Genomic DNA, 26,269 nt, shown 5'->3' on the forward strand with positions numbered 1-26,269 from the left:
TTCAATATTACTGTTGGGCGCGTTCAGGAATAAAGCTACAGGGTGCAATCGAACCGAATGGGAACAGCTCGCAGCACCGAGAAACACCATGCTATCTTTTCACAAAAATGTATTTTATTACAAACTCGTATCAAAAGAACAGTAACATACAAAACAATATATTCAACAACTTCACAATCCACAGTTTGTACAATTTTAACCCCCCCCCCCCTCCCCACGACAAACAATTCCTCAAACATTAGCATGAGCAACCCCCACCATGTCTCAAAGCCCTCCTCCGACTCCCTCAACTCAAATTTGATCTTTTCCAACCGGAGAAAGTCAAACAGGTCCCTTAGCCAGGACGCCACCTGCTGGTGGCATATCCACCCTCCAATTCAACAAGCTTCCCCGCCGGGCAATTAGGGAGGCAAAGGCCCTCCATCAGCTCCTGCATTTCCGGTACCCCAAAGATCACCACCATTGGGTCCGGCCTGACGTCCACCCCCACAATGTTGGACAGCGTCCCAAGCGCCGCTTCCCAGTACCTCCCCCAACTTTTCACTACCCCAGAACCTGTGTGCGTTGTTCGCCGGCCCCGCCTGCACTTCTCGCAGGGTACAGAATTTGCCTATGATGGCAAGGCTGAATTTATTGCTCATCCTTGGTTGCCTGAGAAGATAATGGTGTGCCTTATCCTTGAAGTGTCACAGTGCTCTGTAGGAGTTCCAGAATTATGGACCCAGCAACGATTTAAAATTTAAAAATAAATAAATTTAGAGTACCCAATTCATTTTTTCCAATTAAGGGGCAGTTTAATCCACCTACCTTGCACATCTTTGGGTTGTGGGGGCGAAACCCACGCAAACACGGGGAGAATGTGCAAGACCCAGCAATGTTAAAGAGACAGTGATATATTTTCAAGTCAGGTTGGTGGATGACTTGGAAATCTGTCCAGAAATCTGTCCTGATCCACCCATGTCGATGATACCACCAAGAAAGCACAACAGCACCTATACTTCCTCAGGAAACTAAGGAAATTCTGCATGTCCATATTAACTCTTACCAACTTTTACAGATGCACCATAGAAAGCTTCCTATCTGGCTGCATCACAGCTTGGTATGGCAACTGCTCGGCCCAAGACCGCAAGAAACTTCAGAGAGTCGTGAACACAGCCCAGTCCATCACACGAACCTGCCTCCCATCCATTGACTCCATCTACACCTCCCGCTGCCTGGGGAAAACGGGCAGCACAATCAAAGACCCTTCCCACCCGGCTTACTCACTCTTCCAACTTCTTCCATCGGGCAGGAGTTACAAAAGTCTGAGAACACGCACAAACAGATTCAAAAACAATTTCTTCCCTGCTGTTACCAGACTTCTAAACGATCCTCTTAAGGACTGTCCTCATTAACACTACACCCCTGTATGCTTCACCCGATGCCATTGTTTATGTAGTTACATTGTGTACCGTGGCCACGATTCTCCCTTCTGGGGACTACGTCCCCACTCCGGCAGGAGAACCAGCGCCAACCGCTCCGGCATCAACAGCCCCCGAAAGTGCGGAATTCTAGGTGGACGCCGGAGGGGTTGGTGCCGCTTCAGCCGATGCCGAAGGGACAGCGCGAGTTCGCGGATGCGCCGAAGGGCCGGCGTGATCTTGCGCATGCGCGGAACCGCTGACATGATTCCGCACATGCGCAGACCACCCGGCATATTTTGCCGCATGCGCGGGGGATTCTCTTCTCTGTGCCGGCCATGGTGGAGCCCTACAGGGGCCAGTGTGAAAGGAAGGAATGCCCCCATGGAACAAGCCCGCCCCTGCAGATCGGTGGGCCCCGATCGCGGGCCAGCCACCGTGGGGGGCCCCCCAAGGACCGCCCCCGCCGACTTACCTGCCAGGTTCCGCAGGTACGTGAGTTGACTGATTCACGCCGGCGGGACTGGCCAAAAATGGACGGCTGCTCGGCCCATCGGGGCCCGGAGAATTGCCGGGGGGGGGGGGGGGGGCGCTGCCAACGGTTCCCGACCGGCATGGCAGGAATCCCATCCGCGCCTGAAAAACAGCGCCGGAGAATACGGCAGCCGGCGTCGGGGCGAGATTCACGCCGCCCCCCCCCCATCGGGGCTTCTCCGACCTGGCAGGGGATTGGAGAATCCCGCCCCTTGTGTTGCCCTATTATGTCTTTTCATATACTTAATGATCTGTTGAGCTGCTCACAGGAAAATACTTTTCACTGTACCTCGGTACACGTGACAATAAACAAAATCCAATCCAATCCAAAGAAACCTGAGGTGAAGCTCTTCCCGCGACATTACTGTCATTTTCAATGGTAGCATTCACAGGGAGAGGGATGCTATCATAGTAAGATTTAGGAGTTGCTGCAATGCATCCTGTATATCAGGATTTCTCAATCCAGAGAGATGTATGCTGTGAGAAGGATGCAAAGGGACAGCCAAAATTAAAAAGGAAACTCTCTTTCATCTGTCAGCTTAATCCGTTGCTCTACCAATCAAAAATCTGTGCTTCTGGGTTGGATGTGACCAGCCTGATTGTTCAATTTATTCATCCTTGGGTCAGGAGATGTGAATCACTTGAGGCTTCATTGGTTGGGCTGGGCCTCGGGATGTTGTTGTGCTTCAGGGATGCTGATCTGGCACAGAGGGAGAGATACACCAGGAACTGGGCTTAAAAAACAATTATCACCAGCGTTAAGATGGTGGGTTTTTCAGTTCATTCGGTGAGGGGCAACAGTAGCAGCTAAGCTATCAAAGGACAGCTTCCTCTTTATGCCATTTCACTGCAGCTAGACCAGTAGTGGTGGGGTTTAAGACTTGGTTCAAGTCAAACCCTGCTCTAGTTTGTGTCTGATTTGGCAGTAGTAGAAAATTACAACTGTATCTTAATTTCCAGTTAAATGGGGATGGGGTTAATCTGTGAGTGGGTTTGAAATTAACTGTGTAATACATAGACTTAATGACTGTGAATAAACTATTATATATGAATATATTAAGTATTATGATATATTAATATTATATAAGAATATTATTTATGAATATGTTAAGTATCTGTGATAATTCAAAAAAATAATTCTAAATATCATAAAGATTGTTTCTTATTAAGTAACTTGTTGAATGCCCAAGACAGATGCATTATCTTGCAGTTGTTTCCTGAGTTGTCTGCTGCCTTAGGTTAATTATGCTCCAAATAGCAATATATTGAAATGCATGAAACTGAATAACTGTAAATTGAAACCTCTTGGAATGTGGCGACTAGGGGCTTTTCACAGTAACTTCATTTGAAGCCTACTTGTGACAATGAGCGATTTTCATTTTTCATTTTTTCAATTCTATAATACCACATATCAAGGAAGTTTCTTTTCAGACCTCCTTCACCATGTTGGAAGCTTGTCATTCATTTCTTTCCTTTAGTTTCCAACCTCTCTCAATACCACACTGGCGAGTTTGAAATCAATCTTATTGTCACGTTTAAGTAACTAAAACAAAAATAGTAACCAACATGAAATTCTAATTCAATAACAGTTTTTTGTTTGAGATGGACAGTGTATAATATATAACTTACTACTGATCAACTCAAGCCTAAACATTTTCAGGTCCTTTTAAAGGCTTTAAGATAAGGGAATATTAATAACAATACCAGGAATGCCATCGTCTGAAACAGTAACTCACTAAAGCTACTATACAGGGCTGTTTTTCCATCATCCCTGTCCTTCCGGCCAGTTCCCCAATGCCTCTCATTAAAATCTGTGTCTAAGTGCCCTCATGGCCTTGCTGCTTCGTCTCACAGTCCTATTTCTTTATTTAAATGCTCTGTTCCTCCAAGTCAATACTTTTTTTTCGCAAATTCCTCATGCTGCGCTCAATAGGAGGTCTAGTCTTCTATTATCTGGCCCAACATTTATGGGTTTCTGCCTAAGCCTCTCCACAAACTCTCTTCCTTTAAAGGTCCCTAATAGCTCCTTCTTTTGGCTCAGTGCCCATTTTTGTTTGATTACACTTCTGTGAAACATGTTGGAATGGTTCCTATGTTCAGATGTTATATGTAATAAACAGTGTGTCGATGCCAGTTGTCATTTAATTGTCTAAATGGGTTTGGAGTAAAAGTGGCACTGGAATTAAATTTAACTTGCTTCTGTTCTATGGCAGTACCAAAGTAATTTGTTAAATATTATTTTTTTGAAATGCTGAATAAAAGATGATTTTGGGAATCTGCTGCTTGCTGAAGTCCTCTTGGAACAATGCCTCAAGGAAAACACAACCAAGCTGAAAGATTGCACTCCGCTAATGGAAAAGAATGAACCCAAAATGAGAGATGCCAAAAAGCACTTGAGCAGTATATTAAACAAAGGCAAACTGCAAGTGAGTACAGAGTGTGAATCTATTGAGACAATATTCATACATACATATACGGTACAATGAATATGGTTCAGGGTGTAGCACCATCAGACAAAGAGCCAAAGACCTGCATTCAAGCAGAGCCCACATATCACACCATAACCATGCCATACACATGCACATCTATGTATATATCATACATTCATATATAATTTTTCCTTTCCTACAGCATAGGGTTATAAGTAAAAAACATACTAGAGCAAGCTGCTGCTACTTCAGATTATATATAATAAGCACTTGAAGCATAACACCTGAAAATACCAGGTTATTAAATGAGAAGCAGTTTTGTGGATGATGGCAGTTCCTCATCAGAAGCAAAGTTCTTCTTTATTCTCTCTAAGATTATAAAATTATACTTCTGCCAAGTTTTGAATGTTAGTGATCTGAAATTCGTTTAAAGCTGTCTCTTGCACGTTGGACCAATTTCTTAGTTCTTGGGGCCGGAGAATCGCCGGGGGGGGGGCCGCCAACCCGAACGGCGCGATTCCCGCCCCCGCCGAATATCTGGTGCCGGAGAATTCGGCAACCAGTGGGGGCGGGATTCATGCCAGCCCCCGGCGATTCTCCGACCCGGCGGGGGGTCGGAGAATCCCGCCCCTGATTGATGGTTTGCATCTGTATTTTTTTTTGTTTTCAATAAGAAGCTGCTGAAATATTAGAGCTCCACGATATACGAGTCCTAGATGTTTACACACATGGAATACTTGTTAGGAAGGAAGATGTGTTGGGCATTTTGAAAACGTGAGGATAGACAAGTCCCCTGGGCCTGACGGGATATATCCAAGGATTCTATGGGAAGCAAGAGATGAAATTGCAGAGCCGTTGGCAATGATCTTTTCGTCCTCACTGTCAACAGGGGTGGTATCAGGGGATTGGAGAGTGGCGAATGTCGTGCCCCTGTTCCAAAAAGGGACTAGGGATAACCCTGGGAATTACAGGCCAGTTAGTCTTACTTCGGTGGTAGGCAAAGTCATGGAAAGGGTACTGAAGGATAGGATTTCTGAGCATCTGGAAAGACACTGCTTGATTAGGGATAGTCAGCACGGATTTGTGAGGGGTAGGTCTTGCCTGACAAGTCTTATTGAATTCTTTGAGGAACTGACCAAGCATGTGGATGAAGGTAAAGCAGTGGATGTAGTGTACATGGATTTTAGTAAGGCATTTGATAGGTTCCCCATGGTAGACTTCTGCAGGAAGTAAGGAGGCATGGGATAGTGGGAAATTTGACCAGTTGGATAACGAACTGGCTAACCGATAGAAGTCAGAGAGTGGTGGTAGATGGCAAATATTCAGCCTGGGTCCCAGTTACCAGTGGCGTACCGCAGGGATCAGTTCTGGGTCCTCTGCTGTTTGTGATTTTCATTAATGACTTGGATGAGGGAGTTGAAGGGTGGGTCAGTAAATTTGCAGACGATACGAAGATTGGTGGAGTTGTGGATAGTGAGGAGGGCTGTTGTCGGCTGCAAAGAGACATAGATAGGATGCAGAGCTGGGCTGAGAAGTGGCAGATGGAGTTTAACCCTGAAAAGTGTGAGGTTGTCCATTTTGGAAGGACAAATATGAATGCGGAATACAGGTTTAACGGTAGAGTTCTTGGCAATGTGGAGGAGCAGAAAGATCTTGGGGTCTATGTTAATACATCTTTGAAAGTTGCCACTCAAGTGGATAGAGCTGTAAAGAAGGCCTATGGTGTGCTAGCGTTCATTAACAGAGGGATTGAATTTAAGAGCCGTGAGGTGATGATGCAGCTGTACAAAACCTTGGTAAGGCCACATTTGGAGTACTGTGTACAGTTCTGGTCGCCTCATTTTAGGAAGGATGTAGAAGCTTTGGAAAAGGTGCAAAGGAGATTTACCAGGATGTTGCCTGGAATGGAGAATAGGTCTTACGAGGAAAGGTTGAGGGTGCTAGGCCTTTTCTCATTAGAACGGCGAAGGATGAGGGGCGACTTGATAGAGGTTTATAAGATGATCAGGGGAATAGATAGAGTAGACAGTCAGAGACTTTTTCCCTGGGTGGAACAAACCATTACAAGGGGACATAAATTTAAGGTGAATGGTGGAAGATATAGGGGGGGTGTCAGAGGTAGGTTCTTTACCCAGAGAGTAGTGGGGGCATGGAATGCACTGCCTGTGGAAGTAGTTGAGTAGGAAAGTTAGGGACCTTCAAGCAGCTATTGGATAGGTACATGGATTACGGTAAAATGAAATAGTGTAGATTTATTTGTTCCTAAGGGCAGCACGGTAGCATTGTGGATAGCACAATTGCTTCACAGCTCCAGGGTCCCAGGTTCGATTCCGGCTTGGGTCACTGTCTGTGCGGAGTCTGCACATCCTCCCCGTGTCTGCGTGGGTTTCCTCCGGGTGCTCCGGCTTCCTCCCACAGTCCAAAGATGTGCAGGTTAGGTGGATTGGCGATGATAAATTGCCCTTAATGTCCAAAATTGCCCTTAGTGTTGGGTGGAGGTGTTGACCTTGGATAGGGTGCTCTTTCCAAGAGCCGGTGCAGACTCAATGGGCCGAATAGCCTCCTTCTGCACTGTACATTCTATGATAATCGATGATTAATCTAGGACAAAGTTTCGGCACAACATCGTGGGCTGAAGGGCCTGTTCTGTGCTGTATTTTTCTATATTATATGTTCTATGAAACAGGTCCTTCGGCCCAGCTTGTCCATGCATCCCAGTTTCTATCACTAAGCTAGTCCCACTTTCTCGCATTTGGCCCATATCCCTCTATACGCACCCTGCCCATGTAACTATCTAACTGCATTTTAAAAGACAAAATCGTACCTGCCTCTACCACTGCCTCTGGCAGCCCGTTCCAGATGCTCACCACCCTCTGTGTGAAGAAATATCCCCTCTGGTCTCATTTGTATCTCTCCCCTCTCACCTTAAACCTATGCCCTTTAGTTCTAGACTCCTCTACTTTTGGGAAAAGATGTTGATTATCTACCTTAACTATGCTCCTCATCATTTTATTGACCTCTATAAGATCATCCCTAAGCCAGGGAAAAAAGTCCCAGCCTGTCCAGTCTCACCTTACAACTCAGACCATCAAGTCCTGGTAGCATCCTCACAAATTCCTTCTACGCTAGTTTAACAATATCCTTGCTATAATAATAGGGTGATCAGAACTGAACACTATTCCATGTATGGTCTTACCAATGTCTTGCGCAACTTCAACAAGACGTCCCAACTCCTGTATTCAATATTCTGACCAATAAAACCTAGCATGTTGAATGCCTTCTTCACCACCCTGTCCATCTGTGACTCCACCTTCAAGGAGTTATGAACCGGTGGAGTCCTGGATGTTAAAGTCACTTTTCATATTTCCTTAACACCGGTTTATTCACAAGAGCACAGACTCCCCTTTTTCCTTCCCATACACTGGTACCAACCTGTTTTTATGCACTCAGGAATAATTCTAATATTTACCCAGTTAGTAACAACTGCCCTCACAAACTACAGCATGCACTAAATTGTAACAGGATTCCAACGTTAACACTGGAGTAGTGGAATGCCTGTCTAATCCGTCCAATCCCTACTTTACACAGTCCTTGATCTTGGACACACTGCACTAAATGGCAGTCAAGCAATTTCCTGTGGGATGGGGGAGGGAGTAAAAATCTGATGGAACTTCTTTTCTTGCTTCAGAAAGTTCTCCCATTTAACCACCATGTACCGATCCTTTTAACAGAATCAATTAAATGAAAGCAATGAATTACAGAGCGATAAAGTTTTCAATTTTCCGTATTAGCTGTTTCCTGTCGCTGATGTTCCTGATATCCAAAAAATTTGAAAAATGTTCCCTAGATCCCTCCACTTATGAGAATTTTCAAATTCCTTCCCCACAGTTCGTGCTAACTTCAAGCATACATGTCTTGTGGATTTAGCTGTTGACCTTTGTTCTTCATGATGGAGGCTGGTTCAGTGATTTTGGGGTGAAGAGCAGAGGTTAATCTCTGTTAGCATTTTGTTTTATACACTGAAAAAGTCGGCTTTGATTTTGTTCCAATGAGAGATGTTAGCTTGTGGAATGGAAAACATTCCATTGTAGCCACTCAGTGTCACGCACTCCTGGGTCAAGTATAGTATGATTAGATGTAGAGAGAAACTCTTCCTACTTTGCACTATCCCCAGGAGAATATCCCTGATTGTATTTTTTCATTTCCAATCACACTCATAAGAGTCATAGTCATAGAGGTTTACAGCATGAAAACAGGCCCTTCAGCCCACCTTGTCCATGCCGTCCAGTTTTTATCAATAAGCATGTCCCAATTGCCCGCATTTGGCCCATAACCCTCTATACCCAGCTTTCCCATATAACTGTCTAAATGCTTTTTAAAAGACAAAATTGTACCGCCTCTACTACTGCCTCTGGCAGCTCGTTCCAGACATTCAGCACCGTCTGTGTGATAACATTGCTCCTCTAGACCTATTGTATCCCTCCCCTCTTACCTTATCTCTGCCCCTCATTTTTTTAATAGACCTCTATAACATCACCCCTAAGCCTCCTACACTCCAGGGAAAAAACTTGTCTAAGTTAGATTGTCGTTTAGGGCTTCAAACAAGGCCATGGATTGAGGCTTTGCCGATTTTCTTTTTGAGTTCTTGCAGACAGGGGAGACATTATTCTACCAGCCTTGATTAAATCCATGGCCAGAATTTTCCAGTCCCGCCAAAGTGGTGGCCTTTTGGCGGCTCGTTGTATCTGCCGTGGGAGAACCTGCTGAGGCGGAGGTTGAATATGTCGCCCATGTGTCAGAAATAGAAATTTACAGTACCATTTGCTGAAACTCATTCAACTTCCGTATTTTGTTTCTTCATTCATGGTACGCAAACATTGCTGGCAAGTTAACCACTTATTGCCCATCTCTAATTGCCCTTGAGAGAGTGATAGCCACCTTTTTTTCAAAATTTAGAGTTTTATTTTTTTCCAATTCGGGGGCAATTTAGTGTGGCCAATCCACCTACACTGCACATCTTTGGGTTGTGGGGGCGAAACCCACGCAAACATGGGGAGAATATGCAAACTCCACATGGACAGTGACCCAGAGCCGGGATCGAACCTGGGACCTCGGCGGCGTGAGGCACCAATGCTAACCACTGCGCCACCGTGCTGCCCTGCTAGCCATCTTTTGAATCGCTGCAGTCCACCTGTTGTAGTTGCACCTACAGTGCTGTCAGGAAGGGTGAAGGAATGCGATATAGTTCCACGTCAGGATGGTGCGCAGCTTGAAGGACAACTTGGGGGTGTTGTTGTTCCCTTGCTTTTGCTGCCCTTGACCTTCTGGTTTGGAAGGTCCTGTCAAAGAAGGCTTGGCAAGTCACTGCAATGAACCTTTGTAGATGGTACCGATTCCTGCCAAGTGTTCTGGTGAGAGAGGGAGTGAATGTTTAAGGTATTGGATGGGGTGCCGATCATGCGAGCTACTTTGTCTTGGACGGTGTTGTTAGAGTTCATCCAGGCATTGTAGAGTACTCCATTACACTCCTGACTTGTGCCTTTTGGGAATTGGGGGTGGGTTTCTCACCAAAGAATTACCAGCCTCTGATCTGCTCTTGTAGCCACAGTATTCATATGGTCAATTGTTATGCCCAGGATGTTGATGGTGGAGGATTCAGCAATAATAATGTCCTTGAAAGTTCAGGGAATTGGTAGATTCTCTCTTGTTGGAGATGGTCATTGACACCATGCAGTTATGAGGCAATGTTGCTTGCTGCTTATCAGCTCCAGCCTGAATGTTGTCCAGGTCCTGCTGTATGTGGGCAGGTACTGTTTGAAAATCTGAGGAATCGGAAATTGTACTGAAGACAATGCAATCATCAGTGAACTTCCCCACTTCTGACCTTGTGGTATATATTATTGATTTGGACTTAAATGTGGGCGGCATGAATGAGAAATTTGCAAATGACACAAAAATCGGCCATGTAGTTGATCGTGAAGAGAATAGCTGTGAACTCCAGGATGATACCATTGGTTTGGTTGAATAAGCGGAAAGGTGGCAAATGGTGTTCAATATGGAAAAGTGTGAGGTTGTGCATTTGGGAGGGCAAACAAAGCAAGAGAATACTCAATAAACAGGAGGATATTGAAATGGGTAGAGTAAGTTTGAGACCATGGAGTGCATGTCCACATGTCCCTGGAGGTGGCAGAACAGGTAGCTAAGGTGATAAAGAAGGCATATGGAATGCTTTCCTTTATTGCATGTAGTGTAGAATATAAAAGAACGTATAAAATGCTGGTTAGGTCACAGTGAGACTTTTGCATACAGTTCAGGTCATCATATTGCAGGAAGGACATAATTGCTTGGGAGAGAGTACAGAGGACATTTTCAAGAAAGTTGCTAGGGCTTGAAAATTGCAGCTAAGAGGAAAGATTAGGTAGGCTAGGGTTGTCTTCCTTAGGACAGAGGAGGCTGAGAGGTAACTTGAATGAGGTATACAGAATTGTGAGGGTGCTAGATAGAATAGATAGGGAAAACTTGTTTCCCCTAGCAGAGAAGTCAATTACCATGGGGCACAGATTTAAGGTGATTGGTAGTAAGGTTAGAGGTGATATTAGGAAACACTTTTTTTCATATAGAGAGTGGTAGGTGCCTAGAATTTGCTGCCTGGATTGGTTGAGGCAGAAACCCTCAACTCATTTAAAGTTTACCTGGATCTGCATCAGGCTACGGACTGGGCCCTGGAAGATGGGATTTGTTATGTGTAGCGCACAAAGACTCGCAAGAGACGAATAGAGATGAAGTCGATGAGGCTTTATTAAGCGTGACTTGTTCCCCGCAGTTCAGTAACAGACTGGCCTGCGGGGGAGAACTCCTGGTTCTTATACTCCGCCTTCAGGGCGGAGCTAGAGGTCAACAGCCAACCAGGACCCGGGATCTGTCAGCCAATGACATCACGGCTTCACAGTCCCACATGACCCCTAATGCATACTACCACATTCACCCCTTGTTAAAAATGAACCCGGCGGGGTGGTGTTTCGCATGGTGGTAGGGGTTTACAAGGCTGGTCCTGGGAGGAAAACGTTTGCATGTCATCACAGTATGTACAGGGTTTTTTTTTTTGTTTTGCACTATTTACAGTAGTCGTAAGGGGGAAAAGAAAAAAAAAAGTTCTCGTTAAAGTCCACAACATTGTAGTGTTACATCCATGCCACGAGTCGGTCGGGCGGTCTGGTCGTCCTTGTCGATCGCCTCGGCCCCGGTGGTGGTGCTTGTTCCCGTGTTGTCGTCTCCGGGAGCCTTACGGTTTCTGCTTCAGCTTCACTTCTGGTCGGACCTGGGAGGAGGACCGATCCTCCCGGAAAGGGGGCTGTCGCGGGGTGCGCCAGTGGCAGGGAGGGGGTGATTGGTGTCGGGGGGTGTGTGCATGTTGCCGGCGGGCGCCAGATCTCACAGGGAGACCGTGTCCTGTCGGCCGTCGGGGTACTCCACGTAAGCGTACTGCGGGTTCGCGTGGAGGAGGTGAACCGTCTCGACCAACGGGTCCGACTTGTGCGCCCGCACATGTTTTCGGAGCAAGATGGGTCCTGGGGCCGCCAGCCAGGTCGGCAGCGACGTTCCAGAGGAGGACTTCCTGGGGAAGACAAGGAGGCGCTCATGAGGCGTTTGGTTAGTGCTAGTACACAGTAGCGACCGGATGGAGTGGAGAGCGTCCGGGAGGACCTCCTGCCACCGTGAAACTGGGAGGTCCCTGGACCGTAGGGCCAGTAGGACGGTCTTCCAGACCGTGCCGTTCTCCCTCTCTACTTGCCCGTTCCCCCGGGGGTCGTAGCTGGTCGTCCTGCTCGAGGCTATACCGTTGCTGAGCAGGAACTGGCGCAGCTCGTCACTCATGAAGGAGGACCCCCTGTCGCTGTGGACGTATGCGGGGCAACCGAACAGTGTGAATATGGTGTTAAGGGCTTTAATGACTGTGGCCGCTGTCATGTCAGGGCAGGGGATGGCGAAGGGGAAACGGGAGTACTCGTCCACCACATTCAGGAAGTATGTGTTGCGGTCGGTGGAGGGGAGGGGCCCTTTGAAATCCAGACTAAGGCGTTCAAAGGGACGGGAAGCCTTGATCAGGTGCGCACCATCCGGCCTGAAAAAGTGCGGTTTGCACTCTGCGCAGATGTGGCAGTTCCTTGTGACTGTACGGACCTCCTCCACAGAGTAGGGGAGGTTGCGGGACTTTATAAAGTGGTAGAACCGAGTGACCCCCGGGTGGCAGAGGTCCTCGTGGAGGGTTTGGAGGCGGTTAATTTGTGCGTTGGCACATGTGCCGGGGGATAGGGCATCGGACGGCTCGTTCAGCTTTCCGGGACGGTACAGGATCTCATAGTTGAAGGTGGAGAGCTCGATCCCCCACCTTAAGATCTTGTCGTTTTTAATTTTGCCCCGCTGTGCATTATCGAACATGAAGGCTACCGACCGTTGGTCCGTGAGGAGAGTGAATGTCCTGCCGGCCAGGTAATGCCTCCAATGTCGCACAGCTTCCACTATGGCTTGGGCTTCCTTTTCCACTGAGGAGTGGCGGATTTCTGAAGCGTGGAGGATTCGGGAGAAAAAAGCCACGGGTCTGCCCGCTTGGTTAAGGGTGGCCGCTAGAGCTACATCGGAGGCGTCGCTCTCGACCTGGAAGGGGAGGGACTCGTCGATGGCGCGCATCGTGGCCTTTGCGATATCCGCTTTGATGCGGCTGAAGGCCTGGCAAGCCTCTGTCAACAGAGGGAAGGTCGTGGTCTGTATTAGGGGTGTCTGCGTACTGGGGGACCCACTGGGCGTAATATGAAAAGAACCCCAGGCAGCTTTTTGGGGCTTTTGAGCAGTGAGAGAGGGGAAATTCCATGAGGGGGCGCATGCGTTCGGGGTCGGGGCCTATTATCCCATTGCGCACTACATATCCCAAGATGGCTAGCCGGTTTGTGCTGAAAACGCACTTGTCCTCGTTGTATGTGAGGTTCAAGGCTTTAGCGGTCTGGAGGAATTTTTGGAGGTTGGCGTCGTGGTCCTGCTGATCGTGGCCGCAGATGGTTACGTTGTCGAGATACGGGAACGTGGCCTGCAACCCGTGTTGATCAACCATTCGGTCCATCTCTCGTTGGAAGACCGAGACCCCGTTTGTGACGCCAAATGGGACCCTTAGGAAGTGGTATAATCGCCCGTCTGCCTCGAAGGCTGTGTACTTGCGGTCACTTGGGCGGATGGGGAGCTGATGGTAGGCGGACTTGAGGTCCACGGTGGAGAAGATCTTATATTGGGCAATCCGATTGACCATGTCGGATATGCGGGGGAGAGGGTACGCATCTAGTTGTGTGTACCTGTTGATGGTCTGGCTATAGTCTATGACCATCCTTTGCTTCTCCCCTGTCTTTATTACTACCACCTGTGCTCTCCAGGGACTATTGCTGGCCTGGATTATGCCTTCCTTCAGTAGCCGCTGGACTTCGGACCGAATGAATGTCCGGTCCTGGGCGCTGTACCATCTGCTCCTAGTGGCGGCGGGTTTGCAATCCGGGGTGAGGTTTGCAAACAAGGATGGGGGCTCAACCTTGAGGGTTGCGAGGCCGCAGATAGTGAGTGGGGGTATTGGGCCGCCGAATTGGAAGGTTAGGCTCTGCAGATTGCACTGGAAGTCCAATCCCAGTAATGTGGGCGCGCAGAGTTGGGGAAGGACGTAGAGCCTGTAGTTTTTAAACTCCCTCCCTTGCACCGTTAGGGTTACTATGCAGAAGCCTTTAATCTGTACGGAGTGGGATCCTGCAGCTAGGGAAATCTTTTGCGCAATGGGACGGATGGTCAAAAAGCAGCGTCTTACCGTGTCGGGGTGGATGAAGCTTTCTGTGCTCCCGGAGTCGAGCAGGCATGGTGTCTCGTGCCCGTTTATCAGCACCGTTGTTGTCGTCGTCTGGAGCGTCCGGGGCCGTGCTTGGTCCAGCGTCATTGAGGCCAGACGTGATCGTAGTGCTTGAGTGTCTTCCTCGAACCCCGTGGAGCCGTCGACACTGGGGTCCGTTGTTGCCGTCCAAGATGGCGGCGGGGATGAACAAAATGGCCGCCCCCATGCATCGCACATGGCTGGGGGGTCACAAGATGGCGGCGGGGGTGGACAAAATGGCCACCCCCATGTGTCTCACAGGGCTGGGGGGTCCCAAGATGGCGGCGCCCCTCCTCCCCTCGTGGTGGCCGGGACCCAAAATGGCGGCGCCTGCGGGTCGCACATGGGGCGCTGGGGGGGTTGGGGAGCATTTGAAACGCGCAGGACTCCTTGTTCTCCGGGGACAGCGGTGGCCGGGACCCAAAATTGCTGCGCCTGCGGGTCGTACATAGGGCGCTGGGAGGGTTGGGGAGCGTTAGAAACGCGCAGGACTGCTTCTTCTCCTGGGACAGCGGCGACCTCCCGGGACCGGCACACAGCCGCGAAATGGCCCTTTTTCCCGCAGCTCTTGCAAATCGCTGCGCGGGCCGGGCAGCGCTGCCGGGGGTGTTTCGCCTGGCCGCAGAAATAGCAGCGGGCTCCCCCGGGACGACTTGGAGTCTGAACCGCGCAAGCCTGTGGGGTGGGGGGGGTTTGTCGCGACGGGGGTCCACGGAGCCCAAGGGGCTGCCGCGCGGTCGGGGCCGTACGCGCGGGCGTTTCGTGCGGCTACATCCAGGGAGGCTGCAAGGGCCCGTGCCTCTGAGAGTCCCAGCGACTCTTTTTCCAAAAGTCTTTGGCGGATTTGGGGAGAGTTCATACCTGCGACAAAAGCATCGCGCATCAACATGTCCATGTGTTCAATCGCGTTTACCGGCGGGCAGCTGCAGGCCCGTCCCAAAATTAGCAGCGCGGCATAGAATTCGTCCAGCGATTCTCCGGGACTTTGCCGTCTCATTGCGAGTTGGTAGCGTGCGTAGATCTGGTTCACTGGGCGAATATAGATGCTCTTTAGTGCTGCGAACGCCGTCTGGAAATCCTCTGCGTCTTCGATGAGAGGGAAAATTTCCGGGCTTACCCTCGAGTGCAGGACCTGTAGTTTCTGGTCTTCTGTGACCCGGCCGGGGGCCGTTCTGAGGTAGGCCTCGAAACAAGTCTGCCAGTGTTTGAAAACTGCTGCTGAGTTCACTGCGTGGGGGCTGATCCTCAGGCATTCCGGGATGATCCTGAGCTCCATAGTCCTTTTAAGCACGCTTAATAAATTGTAGCGCACAAAGACTCACGAGAGACGAATAGAGATGAAGTCGATGAGGCTTTATTAAGCGTGACTTGTTCCCCGCAGTTCAGTAACAGACTGGCCTGCGGGGGAGAACTCCTGGTTCTTATACTCTGCCTTCAGGGCGGAGCTAGAGGTCAACATCCAACTAGGACCCGGGATCTGTCAGCCAATGACATCACGGCTTCACAGTCCCACATGACCCCTAATGCATACTACCACATTATGTACCTGGGAATACATTCCTGCTGGTTATGCACCATGTGATGTGTAGTGATGTCAGCAGTGTTTGCACGGGCTTTGGGCAGATCGAGCAACACCCAAGAATCCAGAGTGTGGGCACCTCCATACCGTTTCTCTTTGTGGCAACAGAAATATAACAGGATCAGAATGGGTAGCTAGTTTTTTCATTCGGCGCAGATGCGATGGGCTAAATGGCCTCTTTCTGTACTGTAACTTTTCTATGGCTCTATGAAAGGTCACTGATGATGTAGCTGAAGATAGTCAAACTTAGCTCACTACCCTGAGAAACTCCTACAATTGATGCCCTGCAGTTAAGATGATTGACACCCAACAACCACCCCCCTTTGATATGATTCAACCGGTGGAGACTTTTCACTCTATTCTCATTGGATTAGATTTTGCCACACTTTCCTGATGCTACATTCAGTAAAATTCTGCCTTTTTGGCAGTTGCTGTAATGGAATTAATGAATATATTACTACCGACAATGCCAATGTTACATTTCTTCCATTTTACTAGTGATGGGCAATCTAGGATAGTGAGTGAGCCACATGAGCAGCCCTCCTTTATCTCAGTGGACTGCAAGATAGGAATCGGGCTTGTTCACTAACCATGACCCCATGAATAAGATTAAATACAGTTAATACTCGGCAACTATTTCATAATGAGTCACAAAAAATGCTTAATAATTCATATATTAATAGAACTATCATCAACTTCAGAAGGTAAAAATAAAACAGAATATTTACACTTTGGATGCAGAGAGAGCACACGGCTCTCAAAGTCAATGTTGTGTGTAATCAGCATGCACCTCTTTCACCTGCCCTTGGTTTCCATTCATATCACTTCAGTCATACTGGTAGGAAAAAAAACAAAATGGACGGAAATCAGCGGAATGTGCCAATCCTGCACCTGTGCAACACACAACAAAAATGCTTCGTGGGCCAAACTCAGAACCCAGATGGGCTGCATGGCCCCTGAGCCTCATGTTGCCCGCCAATGTTATATATCGCGTATCCTGCACATCCGAAAATAAAGAAGTTTAGCTTGTAACCAGGCTTACCAGCAGAGAATAGCATATGATTACTGAAGCTGAGAGCAAACTTGAGACGAGGTAAATGTCATGATATTCAAGTGAACATCACAGCACATACACACATACATAGTGATGGACAGATCAACGGACCAATTAGCACACACAGCAGGACAGCCAATCACAGACAAGACCATACACAGTACAAAACAAGGAACACGACACTTCCTGGGCAGACCAGCAGGAGACGGCTCAGGGCAAAGAACCTCCAAGCCAGACACTCAGACAGTCACCATGTGCTGAGTACCAAGTTTGTTATATAAATAGTTAAAAGAAATAAAACTGCGTTGTACCAATCGCACCCATGTTGGTTCGTCTGTATCTCAGAGTACCCAACACTTCAGTAAAGATTTCTTATTCTCGGAATTTACTCATAAATTAAGACCCTAAACTCTTTTGAAAAGTCAGAAGCTTACTGCAATGGGCACCAACAGCTTTGTTCTCTCTTTCAGCACAATCTGATGACTGAAGCCATTCTTATCTTAGCAAAACTGCATTTTGTGGAGGGGTCGTATCGTGATGCACTCAGCATGTATGCCCGAATAGGAATCGATGACCTTTGCATTGAAGATGAACCACTTTATAAGAAAAGACTATTAGCAGAAGCCTCTGTTATTAAAGGTAACCACAGTAAACTTTTATTTTGCTACATACACTTTTAATGACAACTTCAATACATGTGCAGAAAAATGAAACTAAGGTGAAAGCACATAGAAATACAGCTGGGTTGTTTTAGAACATGGAGTGGATTTGAGAAATCTTTTGTAATTTCTTTTGTACTGTTTATCTTTTGAAATATGGACAAACGTTTTTGAAAATTCTGTCTTGGCTCCCAGTGTACTTGTTCAGAGAAACCTCAATAGCAAATAACCCTAATGCTTAATAATTTTATTTATTGTTCTATTGGAATAATGGGCGAGATCTACTGGCCACGTTGCGCCCTAACACAATCTCGCGAGTAGTCACGATATGAATCCCACTATTGTGGGAGGGATCATTTCACAAATCTGCACAGATTTGCATAGAATGGCATGGTGGCACAGTGGTTAGCATTGCTGCCTCACAGCTCCAGGGACTCGGGTTCAATTCCGGCCTTGGGTGACTGTCTGCGTGGAGTTTGCATTTTCTCCCCGTGTCTGCGTGGGTTTCCTCCGGGTCCTCCAGTTTTCTCCCACAGCCCAAAGATGTGCAGGTTAGGTGGATTGGCCCGGCTAAATTTCCCCTTGGTGTCCAAAAGGTGAAGTGGAGTTACTGGGTTACGAGGATAGGGTGGAGGTGTGGGTTTAAGTAGGATGCTCTTTTCAAGGGCTGGGGTAGACTCGATGGGCCGAATGGCCTCCTGCACTGTTGATTCAATGATTCTCTGCATATTCTCATATGCACTCCCACAATCTATCCAAGGCATGGGATCTAACCCCCATGACTTGGAAATCTCGGGTGAGCACCGTTCACAAGCGGGAACCAGACGGAGGGGCTTCCCACTGAACAGAAGCTCATAGGTGCTTCTGCTCTCACCTGAGTGGCACCTTAGCACTGCTGGTGTCACCTGGGTACATTGGCACTGCCAGCCTGCCACACTGGCAGTGCCACCTGGGTGCCAGCCAGCCACTGCAAGGCGGGGATCCCCTGGGGAGGGTGGTAACTGTGTATAGTTAATCAACATTGATTAATGCCACCACTGGCTGTTTTTTTGTGCAGTCAACAACAGCAGTCCATTAATGGAGGAGGAAGTATTGACGGATAAGAACTTGGGTTATTTTGAACTTATCAAATAAGACGTGTAGGGTGCGATCTGTCAGCAACGTCGCACTTGATCAGGAGCGCGGCACAGCTGTCGATGCCGGATGAAGACCTCCCGTGGGCTTCCTGGCAACAACTACGCCTCGCGAGATCTACCCAGATATCGCGAGGCGTCGAGATCAGTCTCCTGCCCAGAATGGGCGTGACCAAACCATGCTCACTTAAGTAGGTTTAATCCTACTTAGGCGAGCTCACCCAGGGAGGCCCCAGCTGGGCGCCATTCAGGGCTGGTCCACACAAACGTGGACCAGGCAGAACAGCACCCGGGTGGTCTCTCGGGCCAGCGAAAGCCCCAAGGTGGTCAGGGACACTTCAAGGTGGCTCCCTGTCCCTCTCCCTGGAACATGGATACCATGGCACTGCCAGGCTGGCACCCAGGCATTGCCACCCTGGCACTGCCAACCTGCCTGGGAGGCACTGCAAAACCAGCAGGAGCATTGCCAAAGTGGCAGCACAAAGGTGCCCGGGTGGCACTTGCATGGGTCAAGGACTGAGGGGGACCATGCCCATGAAAGGAGTGTGGGGGGGGGGGGGCGTGCAGTGCAGGTAAGAAGGGGCCTCTGGGAGTTGGGTGGGTGGCCTGACGAGCGGAGGACTTGAAGAGAGGGGGAGCCCAGGGACCTTATAGTGGGGTGAAATCATTTGGGGGGTTTTGGGGTAATGCCCATATGTATGGGGGGTGACATTGCCCATGCGTGGGGGGCATAAGTTCACTTAGAAATCGGAGCATCCTTTCAAAATGGTGGCACAATCTCTGGGGAGCCGGTCTGGCCAACGCAGCAAGTTCAGCTCCCCAGTGATGAAATTAATTCTAAGTGTTGGCTAAACCGGTGAGAAACTCCCCAGAGTCCAACAAAATGACTAAGGGCGCAATCTACCCGAATGGAGACAGAGTCTTGTAGCGGGCAAGATTAGACAAGCGATGAGAAACACTGCGTTATCTAACGCCCATCCGGGTAGATCGGGGGCCTCAGCGGGGAACTCCCCGATGAGGCCGCACTTCGCCCCTTCTGCACTGAGGAGCTCAGCTTGCTGGAACTCGTCGGTATAGCAAGAGGTTGGGATGCCATTTAAATTATGTCCCAATCTCTTGAGTCCCCGACGCGATCCCCATACTCCAACTCACTATAAGGGGGTCTCCGGAACCCCACAGCCCGATCACGGTTGCGTGAAACGAGCCAGATTGGCACCCTAGCAGTGCCTCTGCCAGACGACAGTGCCACCTGGGCACCTTGGCGGTGCCTGGCAGGCACACAGGTGACGTTGGCAGCATGCCAAGGTGGCACCAGCAGTGCTAGGGTACCACCTGCCAAGGGGGCATACACCTGGTGGCCTCCAATCACCTGGAAGATCCTCACGAGTGCCGTTCTGTGTGGTGCCCATTTGTGGAGACCAGCACTGAACGGCGCTCGCCCGAGGTGTCTAAGGCCAGGGAGCTAGATCCCATATCTTGGGTAGATCTCGGGAACGCATATTAGAGTGAGACAAGCTGGGTAAAAAGGTATTTTCTCAAATCCCCCCTGAACGTCCCACCCCTCACCTTGATCCTGTGTCCCCTTGTAACCGACCTTTCAACAAAGGGGAACAGCTAATCCCTATCCACCCTGTCCATGCCCCTCATAATCTTATACACCTCTGTCAGGTCGCCCCTCGGTCTTCTCTGCTCCAGCAAAAACAATCCAAGCCTATCCAAGCTCTCTTCATAACTTAAATGTTCCATCAGAGGCAACATCCTGGTGAACCCCCCTCCAGTGCAATGACATCCTATAATGTGGTGACCAGAATTGCACACAGTACTCCAGTTGTGGCCTCACCAATGTTCTATACAACTCCACATGATTTCCTTGCTTTTGTAATCTAAGCCACGATTGAGAAAAGCAAGTCTACCATATGCCTTTTTCACTACCCTATTAACCTGCCCTTCTGCCTTCAGAGATCTATTTACAAAACACCAAGGTCTCTTTGTTCCTCAGGACGCCCCAGTGTGGTGCCAATCATTGAATATTTTCTTGTCAAATTGCTCTTTCCAAAGTGTAACACCTCACACTTTTCACAATTAAATTCCATCTGCCACTTTTCTGCCCATTTGACCATCCCGTCTATATCTTCCTGTAACCCAAGACTCTCAGCCTCACTATTAGCCACCCGGCCTATCTTTGTGTCATCCAAACTTACTAATCTACCCCCACATAGTCATTTAAGTCATTTATATAAATGGTGAATAATAGGGACCCACCACAAAACCCTGTGGTACGCCACTGGACACTGGCTTCTAGTCACTAAAGCAGCTGCCTGTCATCAAACTTTGTCTGCTACAGTTCAGCCAGCTTTGAATCCACCTTATCAAGTTCCCCTGCACCCCATGTGCATTTGCCTTCTTTATAAGTCTCCCATGTGGGACCTTGTCAAATGCTTTGCTGAAATCCATGTAAACTACATCAACGACACTACCCTCATCTACACACTTAGTCACGTGCTCAAATAATTCAATCAAATTTGTTAGGCATGACCTCCCTCTGACAAAGCCATACTGACTATTCCTAATCAAATCTTGTCACCAAGTGGAGATAGATTCTCTCCTTCAGAATTTTTTCCATTAGTTTCCCCACCACTGACGTTAGACTCCACTGGTCTATAGTTCTCTAGCTTATCCCTACAACCTTTCTTAAAAGGTGGGACTACATCCGTGGTTCTCCAGTCCTCTGGCACCTCTCCTGTGGCCAGAGAAGAAATAAAAATTTGGATCAGGGCCCCTGCCATCTCCTCCCTCGCCTCCCACAGCAACCTGGGACACAATTCGTCTGGACCTGGAGATTTCTTCACTTTTAAGCCTGCCAACATCTCTGATACCTTGTCACTCCCTGTGACAACTTGCTCAATAACCTCACAGTCTCTCTCCCCGAGTTACATATCTGCCTCCTCTTTCGGGGATATGGTGTACGGGCCGGAGAATGGAGCTGAGTCCACAAAGATCAGCCATGAACTCATTGAATGGCGGAGCAGGCTCGAGGGGCTAGATGGCCTACTCCTGTTCCTAGTTCTTATGCTCTTATGTTCTCTTGGGTGAAGACAGATGTGAAATATTCATTTATTAAATTTAATTTTATTATTAAATTTCAGTGAAGCAGTTGAAGCTCCTTCATTAAATGCGTTTAAGATAAAGATAGATAGTTTTTTGAAGAATAAAGGGATTAAGGGTTATGGTGTTTGAGCCGGAACGTGGAGCTGAGTCCACAAAAGATCAGTCATGAACTCATTGAATGGCGGAGCAGGCTCGAGGGGCCAGATGGCCTACTCCTGCTCCTAGTTCTTATGTTCTTATTTAACACCCTACCAATGTCCTCTGGCTCCCCCCACAGATTTCCCCATGGTCCCTAATGGGCCCTAATTTTTCCCTAGTTATCCTCTTCCCATATATATTTACAGAATTTCTTGGGATATTCCCTACTTTTACCAGCTAAAGATTTCTCATATCCCCTCTTTGCTTTCTTAATTGCTTTCTTAAGCTCCATCCTGCACTTTCTGCATTCCACTAATGCCTCTGTTGATTTGCTTCCCTTATACTTATTAAAAGCCTCTCTCTTCCTTCTCATTACGAAGTCTTACAACACCAGGTTAAAGTCCAACAGGTTTGTTTCGATGTCACTAGCTTTCGGAGCGCTGCTCCTTCCTCAGGTGAATGAAGAGGTCTGTTCCAGAAACACAAATACGGACTACTGCAAAGAAGTATACCGACAACTGAACAACCAAGAACACTACAGACAGTTACCCGCAGATCCGACCAAGGAACACATCCGCCAACTTAACAGACTGATCAAGACCTTGGATCCAGATCTTCAGAGCACCCTACGTGCTCTTATCCCACGTACTCCCCGCATTGGAGATCTCTACTGCCTCCCAAAAATACATAAGGCCGACACACCAGGCCGCCCTATCGTTTCAGGCAATGGGACCCTGTGTGAGAACCTCTCTGGCTACATCGAGGGCACCTTGAAACCCATCGTACAAGGTACACCCAGCTTCTGTCGCGACACGACGGACTTCCTACAGAAACTCAGCACCCATGGACCAGTTGAACCAGGAACATTCCTCGTCACAATGGACGTCTCGGCACTCTACACCAGCATCCCCCATGACGACGGCATTGCTGCAACAGCCTCAGTACTCAACACCGACAACTGCCAATCTCCAGACGCAATTCTGCAACTCATCCGCTTCATTCTGGATCACAACGTCTTCACCTTCGACAACAAGTTCTTCATCCAGACGCACGGAACAGCCATGGGGACCAAATTCGCACCCCAATATGCCAACATCTTCATGCACAAGTTTGAACAGGACCTACTCACCGCACAGGACCTTCAACCGATGTTATACACCAGATACATCAATGACATTTTTTTCCTTTGGACCCACGGCGAAGAATCACTGAAATGACTACACGATGACATTAATAAGTTCCATCCAACCATCAGACTCACCATGGACTACTCTCCAAAATCAGTTGCATTCTTGGACACACTCGTCTCCATCAAGGACGGTCACCTCAGCACTTCGCTTTACCGCAAACCTACGGATAACCTCATGATGCTCCACTTCTCCAGCTTCCACCCTAAACACATTAAAGAAGCCATCCCCTATGGACAAGCGCTCCGTATACACAGGATCTGTTCAGACGAGGAGGAGCGTAACAGACATCTACAGACGTTGAAAGATGCCCTCGTACGAACGGGACATGGCACTCGACTCATCGATCGACAGTTCCAACGCGCCACAGCGAAAAACCGGACCGACCTCCTCAGAAGACAAACATGGGACACAACCGACAGAATACCGTACGTCGTCCAGTACTTCCCCGGAGCGGAGAAACTACGTCATCTTCTTCACAGCCTTCAACACGTCATTGATGACGATGAACATCTTGCCAAGGTCATCCCCACACCCCCACTACTTGCCTTCAAACAACCGCGCAACCTCAAACGAACCATTGTTTGCAGCAAACTACCCAGTCTTCAGAACAGTGACCACGACACCACACAACCCTGTCATGGCAATCTCTGCAAGACGTGCCAGATCATCGACATGGATACCACTATTACACGTGAGAACACCACCCACCAGGTACGCGGTACATACTCGTGCGACTCGGCCAACGTTGTCTACCTCATACGCTGCAGGAAAGGATGTCCCGAAGCGTGGTACATTGGCGAGACCATGCAGACGCTGCGACAACGAATGAACGGACATCGCGCAACAATCACCAGCAGGAATGTTCCCTTCCAGTCGGGGAACACTTCAGCAGTCAAGGGCATTCAGCCTCTGATCTCCGGGTAAGCGTTCTCCAAGGCGGCCTTCAGGACCCGCGACAACGTAGAATCGCCGAGCAGAAACTTATAGCCAAGTTCCGTACACATGAGTGCGGCCTCAACCGGGACCTGGGATTCATGTCGCATTACATTCATCCCCCACCATCTGGCCTGCGAAATCCTACCAACTGTCCTGGCTTGGTACAATTCACACCTCTTTAACCTGGGGTTACCCCATCTCTGGATCTGTAAAGATTTAATCACCTGCTAATGGTCGCATTCCTAGCATTGTTTGGCATCTTTGAATTTGTCTATATATGTGTTTCTGGAACAGACCTCTTCATTCACCTGAGGAAGGAGCAGCGCTCCGAAAGCTAGTGACATCGAAACAAACCTGTCGGACTTTAACCTGGTGTTGTAAGACTTCGTACTGTGCTCACCCCAGTCCAACGCCGGCATCTCCACATCATTCCTTCTCATTGTATCATGAATGTCTCTGGTCATCCATTGTTCTCTGAGCTTGTTCCTCCTTTCTATTACCATAGAGGGAACATGTTGGGCCTGTACTCTCCCCATTTCCTCTTTGAACATCCCCCATTCTCTTCTGTCGATCTCCCCACCAGTAACTTCCAATCTAGCCTGGCCAGGTCTTGCCTTATTTTACTAAAGTCTGCCACCCCCAATCCAAGATGTTTTTCTGCAACTTGTCTATTTGCTTGTCCATAATAAACTTAAATTGCCCCATGTTGTGGTCGCTATCACTAAAATGTTCCCCCACCATCACATCAACCACCTGTCTGGCTTCATTCCCCAGAATTAGGTCCAGCACTGCACTATCCTTTGTTGGATCCGCCACATGTTGAACTAAAAAGTTCTCTTGCATACATTTTACAAACTCAATCTAAGCCCTTAACACCATGCCCAGTTAATGTTGGGAAAGTTGAAATCACCCACTATAATTACCCTATTATTTTTACACACTTCTGCAAATTGCACACATATTTGCTCCTCAATTTCCTGCTGACTACCTGGGGGTCTATAATAAACACCTAACAATGTAGCTGTCCCTTTTTTATTCTGAAGCTCTACCCACAAAGCTTCATTTAAAGCCACACCCAAAATATCATCTCTCCTTACCACAGTAATTGACTTCTTAACTAATAGTACAATGCCTCCCGCTCTTTTGCCCACTCCCCTGTCCCTCCTGAAGGTTCTGTATCCCGAGATGTTGAGCTGCCAATCCTGCCCCTTCCTCAACCACGTCTCCGTGATGGCTACTATTCATAATTCCACATGTCAATCATCGCCCTTAACTCATCCGTTTTACCTGTAATACTCCGGGCATTAAAGTAGAGGCTACTCAGCCTTGCTTACTCTCCTGAAGCTTACTACCACTGTATTCCCTCTGACTTGATTGCTTTTCTGTGTTATACTATGCCCCTATTCTGCTGTCAGTCTGCATCCCCTCCCCCTGCCAAACTAGTTTAAACTCCCAACAACACTAGCAAACCCGTCAGCAAGGATGTTAGTCCCGCTCTGGTTCAGATGTAGACTGTCCCACTTGTATAGGTCCCACCTTCCCCAGAAAAGGTCCCAGTGGTCCAGGAATCTAAAATCCTCCCTCCTGCATCAACTCTTTAAGCCACACATTCATCTGTGCTATTCTCCTATTTCTATACTCGCAAGCGCATGGCACTGGGAGTATTGCAAACTGTACAAAGGAAACTTCAATTTTAAAGTTTAAGAAGTTTCCATGAATTGCTCTTCAAATATTTCCAGTAATAGCAAAGAACAAAAAAACTTTTCATTTGACTTCAAAAACATTTCCAGATTTAGAATTGCACACATGCATGGTGTTGAGCTTTCCTTTTGATTTGAAAGCATTGTGGACATGGGAAATCTGCACGGCTGTCATTGGGGACAAGTAGAATGGCAAACTATCTTGGAAAATTATTAAAGTGTAATGATACCATTGAAACTTTTAAAGCGTTAAGTTAAAAATTTGATTGGTTGTGAATCAAGATGTACCTTCATTCACAGTATTGATATGTCACATCGAAATAAAATTATATTTTTGCTGTTCCTCTGCAAAGCAGGGGAAAAATGGTAAATGTTGTGCTTTGTGTAAGTTTGCCTAGAATGAATAACAATGGTAGTTTCCAGTGCACCAATATAAAAATGACAATTCCTACCTTCCCATGCATAAATTCCATGTCTCTGAGGGAAAAGATATGTGCTCTTTATGTTACAG

At 48.0% G+C, this 26,269-nt stretch overlaps 1 protein-coding gene across 4 annotated transcripts in view; it reads left to right on the top strand.

Moving 5' to 3' along the window:
* Nucleotides 1-26,269, top strand: part of LOC140426372 (tetratricopeptide repeat protein 7A-like) — a 515,720-nt gene that overhangs the window by 17,877 nt on the left and 471,574 nt on the right. For all 4 annotated transcript variants that reach the window (XM_072511044.1, XM_072511055.1, XM_072511074.1 and 1 more), the window contains exons 2-3: nucleotides 4,197-4,360; nucleotides 17,365-17,533. In XM_072511044.1, coding sequence (XP_072367145.1) covers nucleotides 4,197-4,360; nucleotides 17,365-17,533 — 333 coding nt within the window. The remainder of the gene's footprint in view (nucleotides 1-4,196; nucleotides 4,361-17,364; nucleotides 17,534-26,269) is intronic.

Source organism: Scyliorhinus torazame, chromosome 1 (genome assembly GCF_047496885.1).
Source record: "Scyliorhinus torazame isolate Kashiwa2021f chromosome 1, sScyTor2.1, whole genome shotgun sequence".
Classification (NCBI taxonomy): domain Eukaryota; kingdom Metazoa; phylum Chordata; class Chondrichthyes; order Carcharhiniformes; family Scyliorhinidae; genus Scyliorhinus; species Scyliorhinus torazame.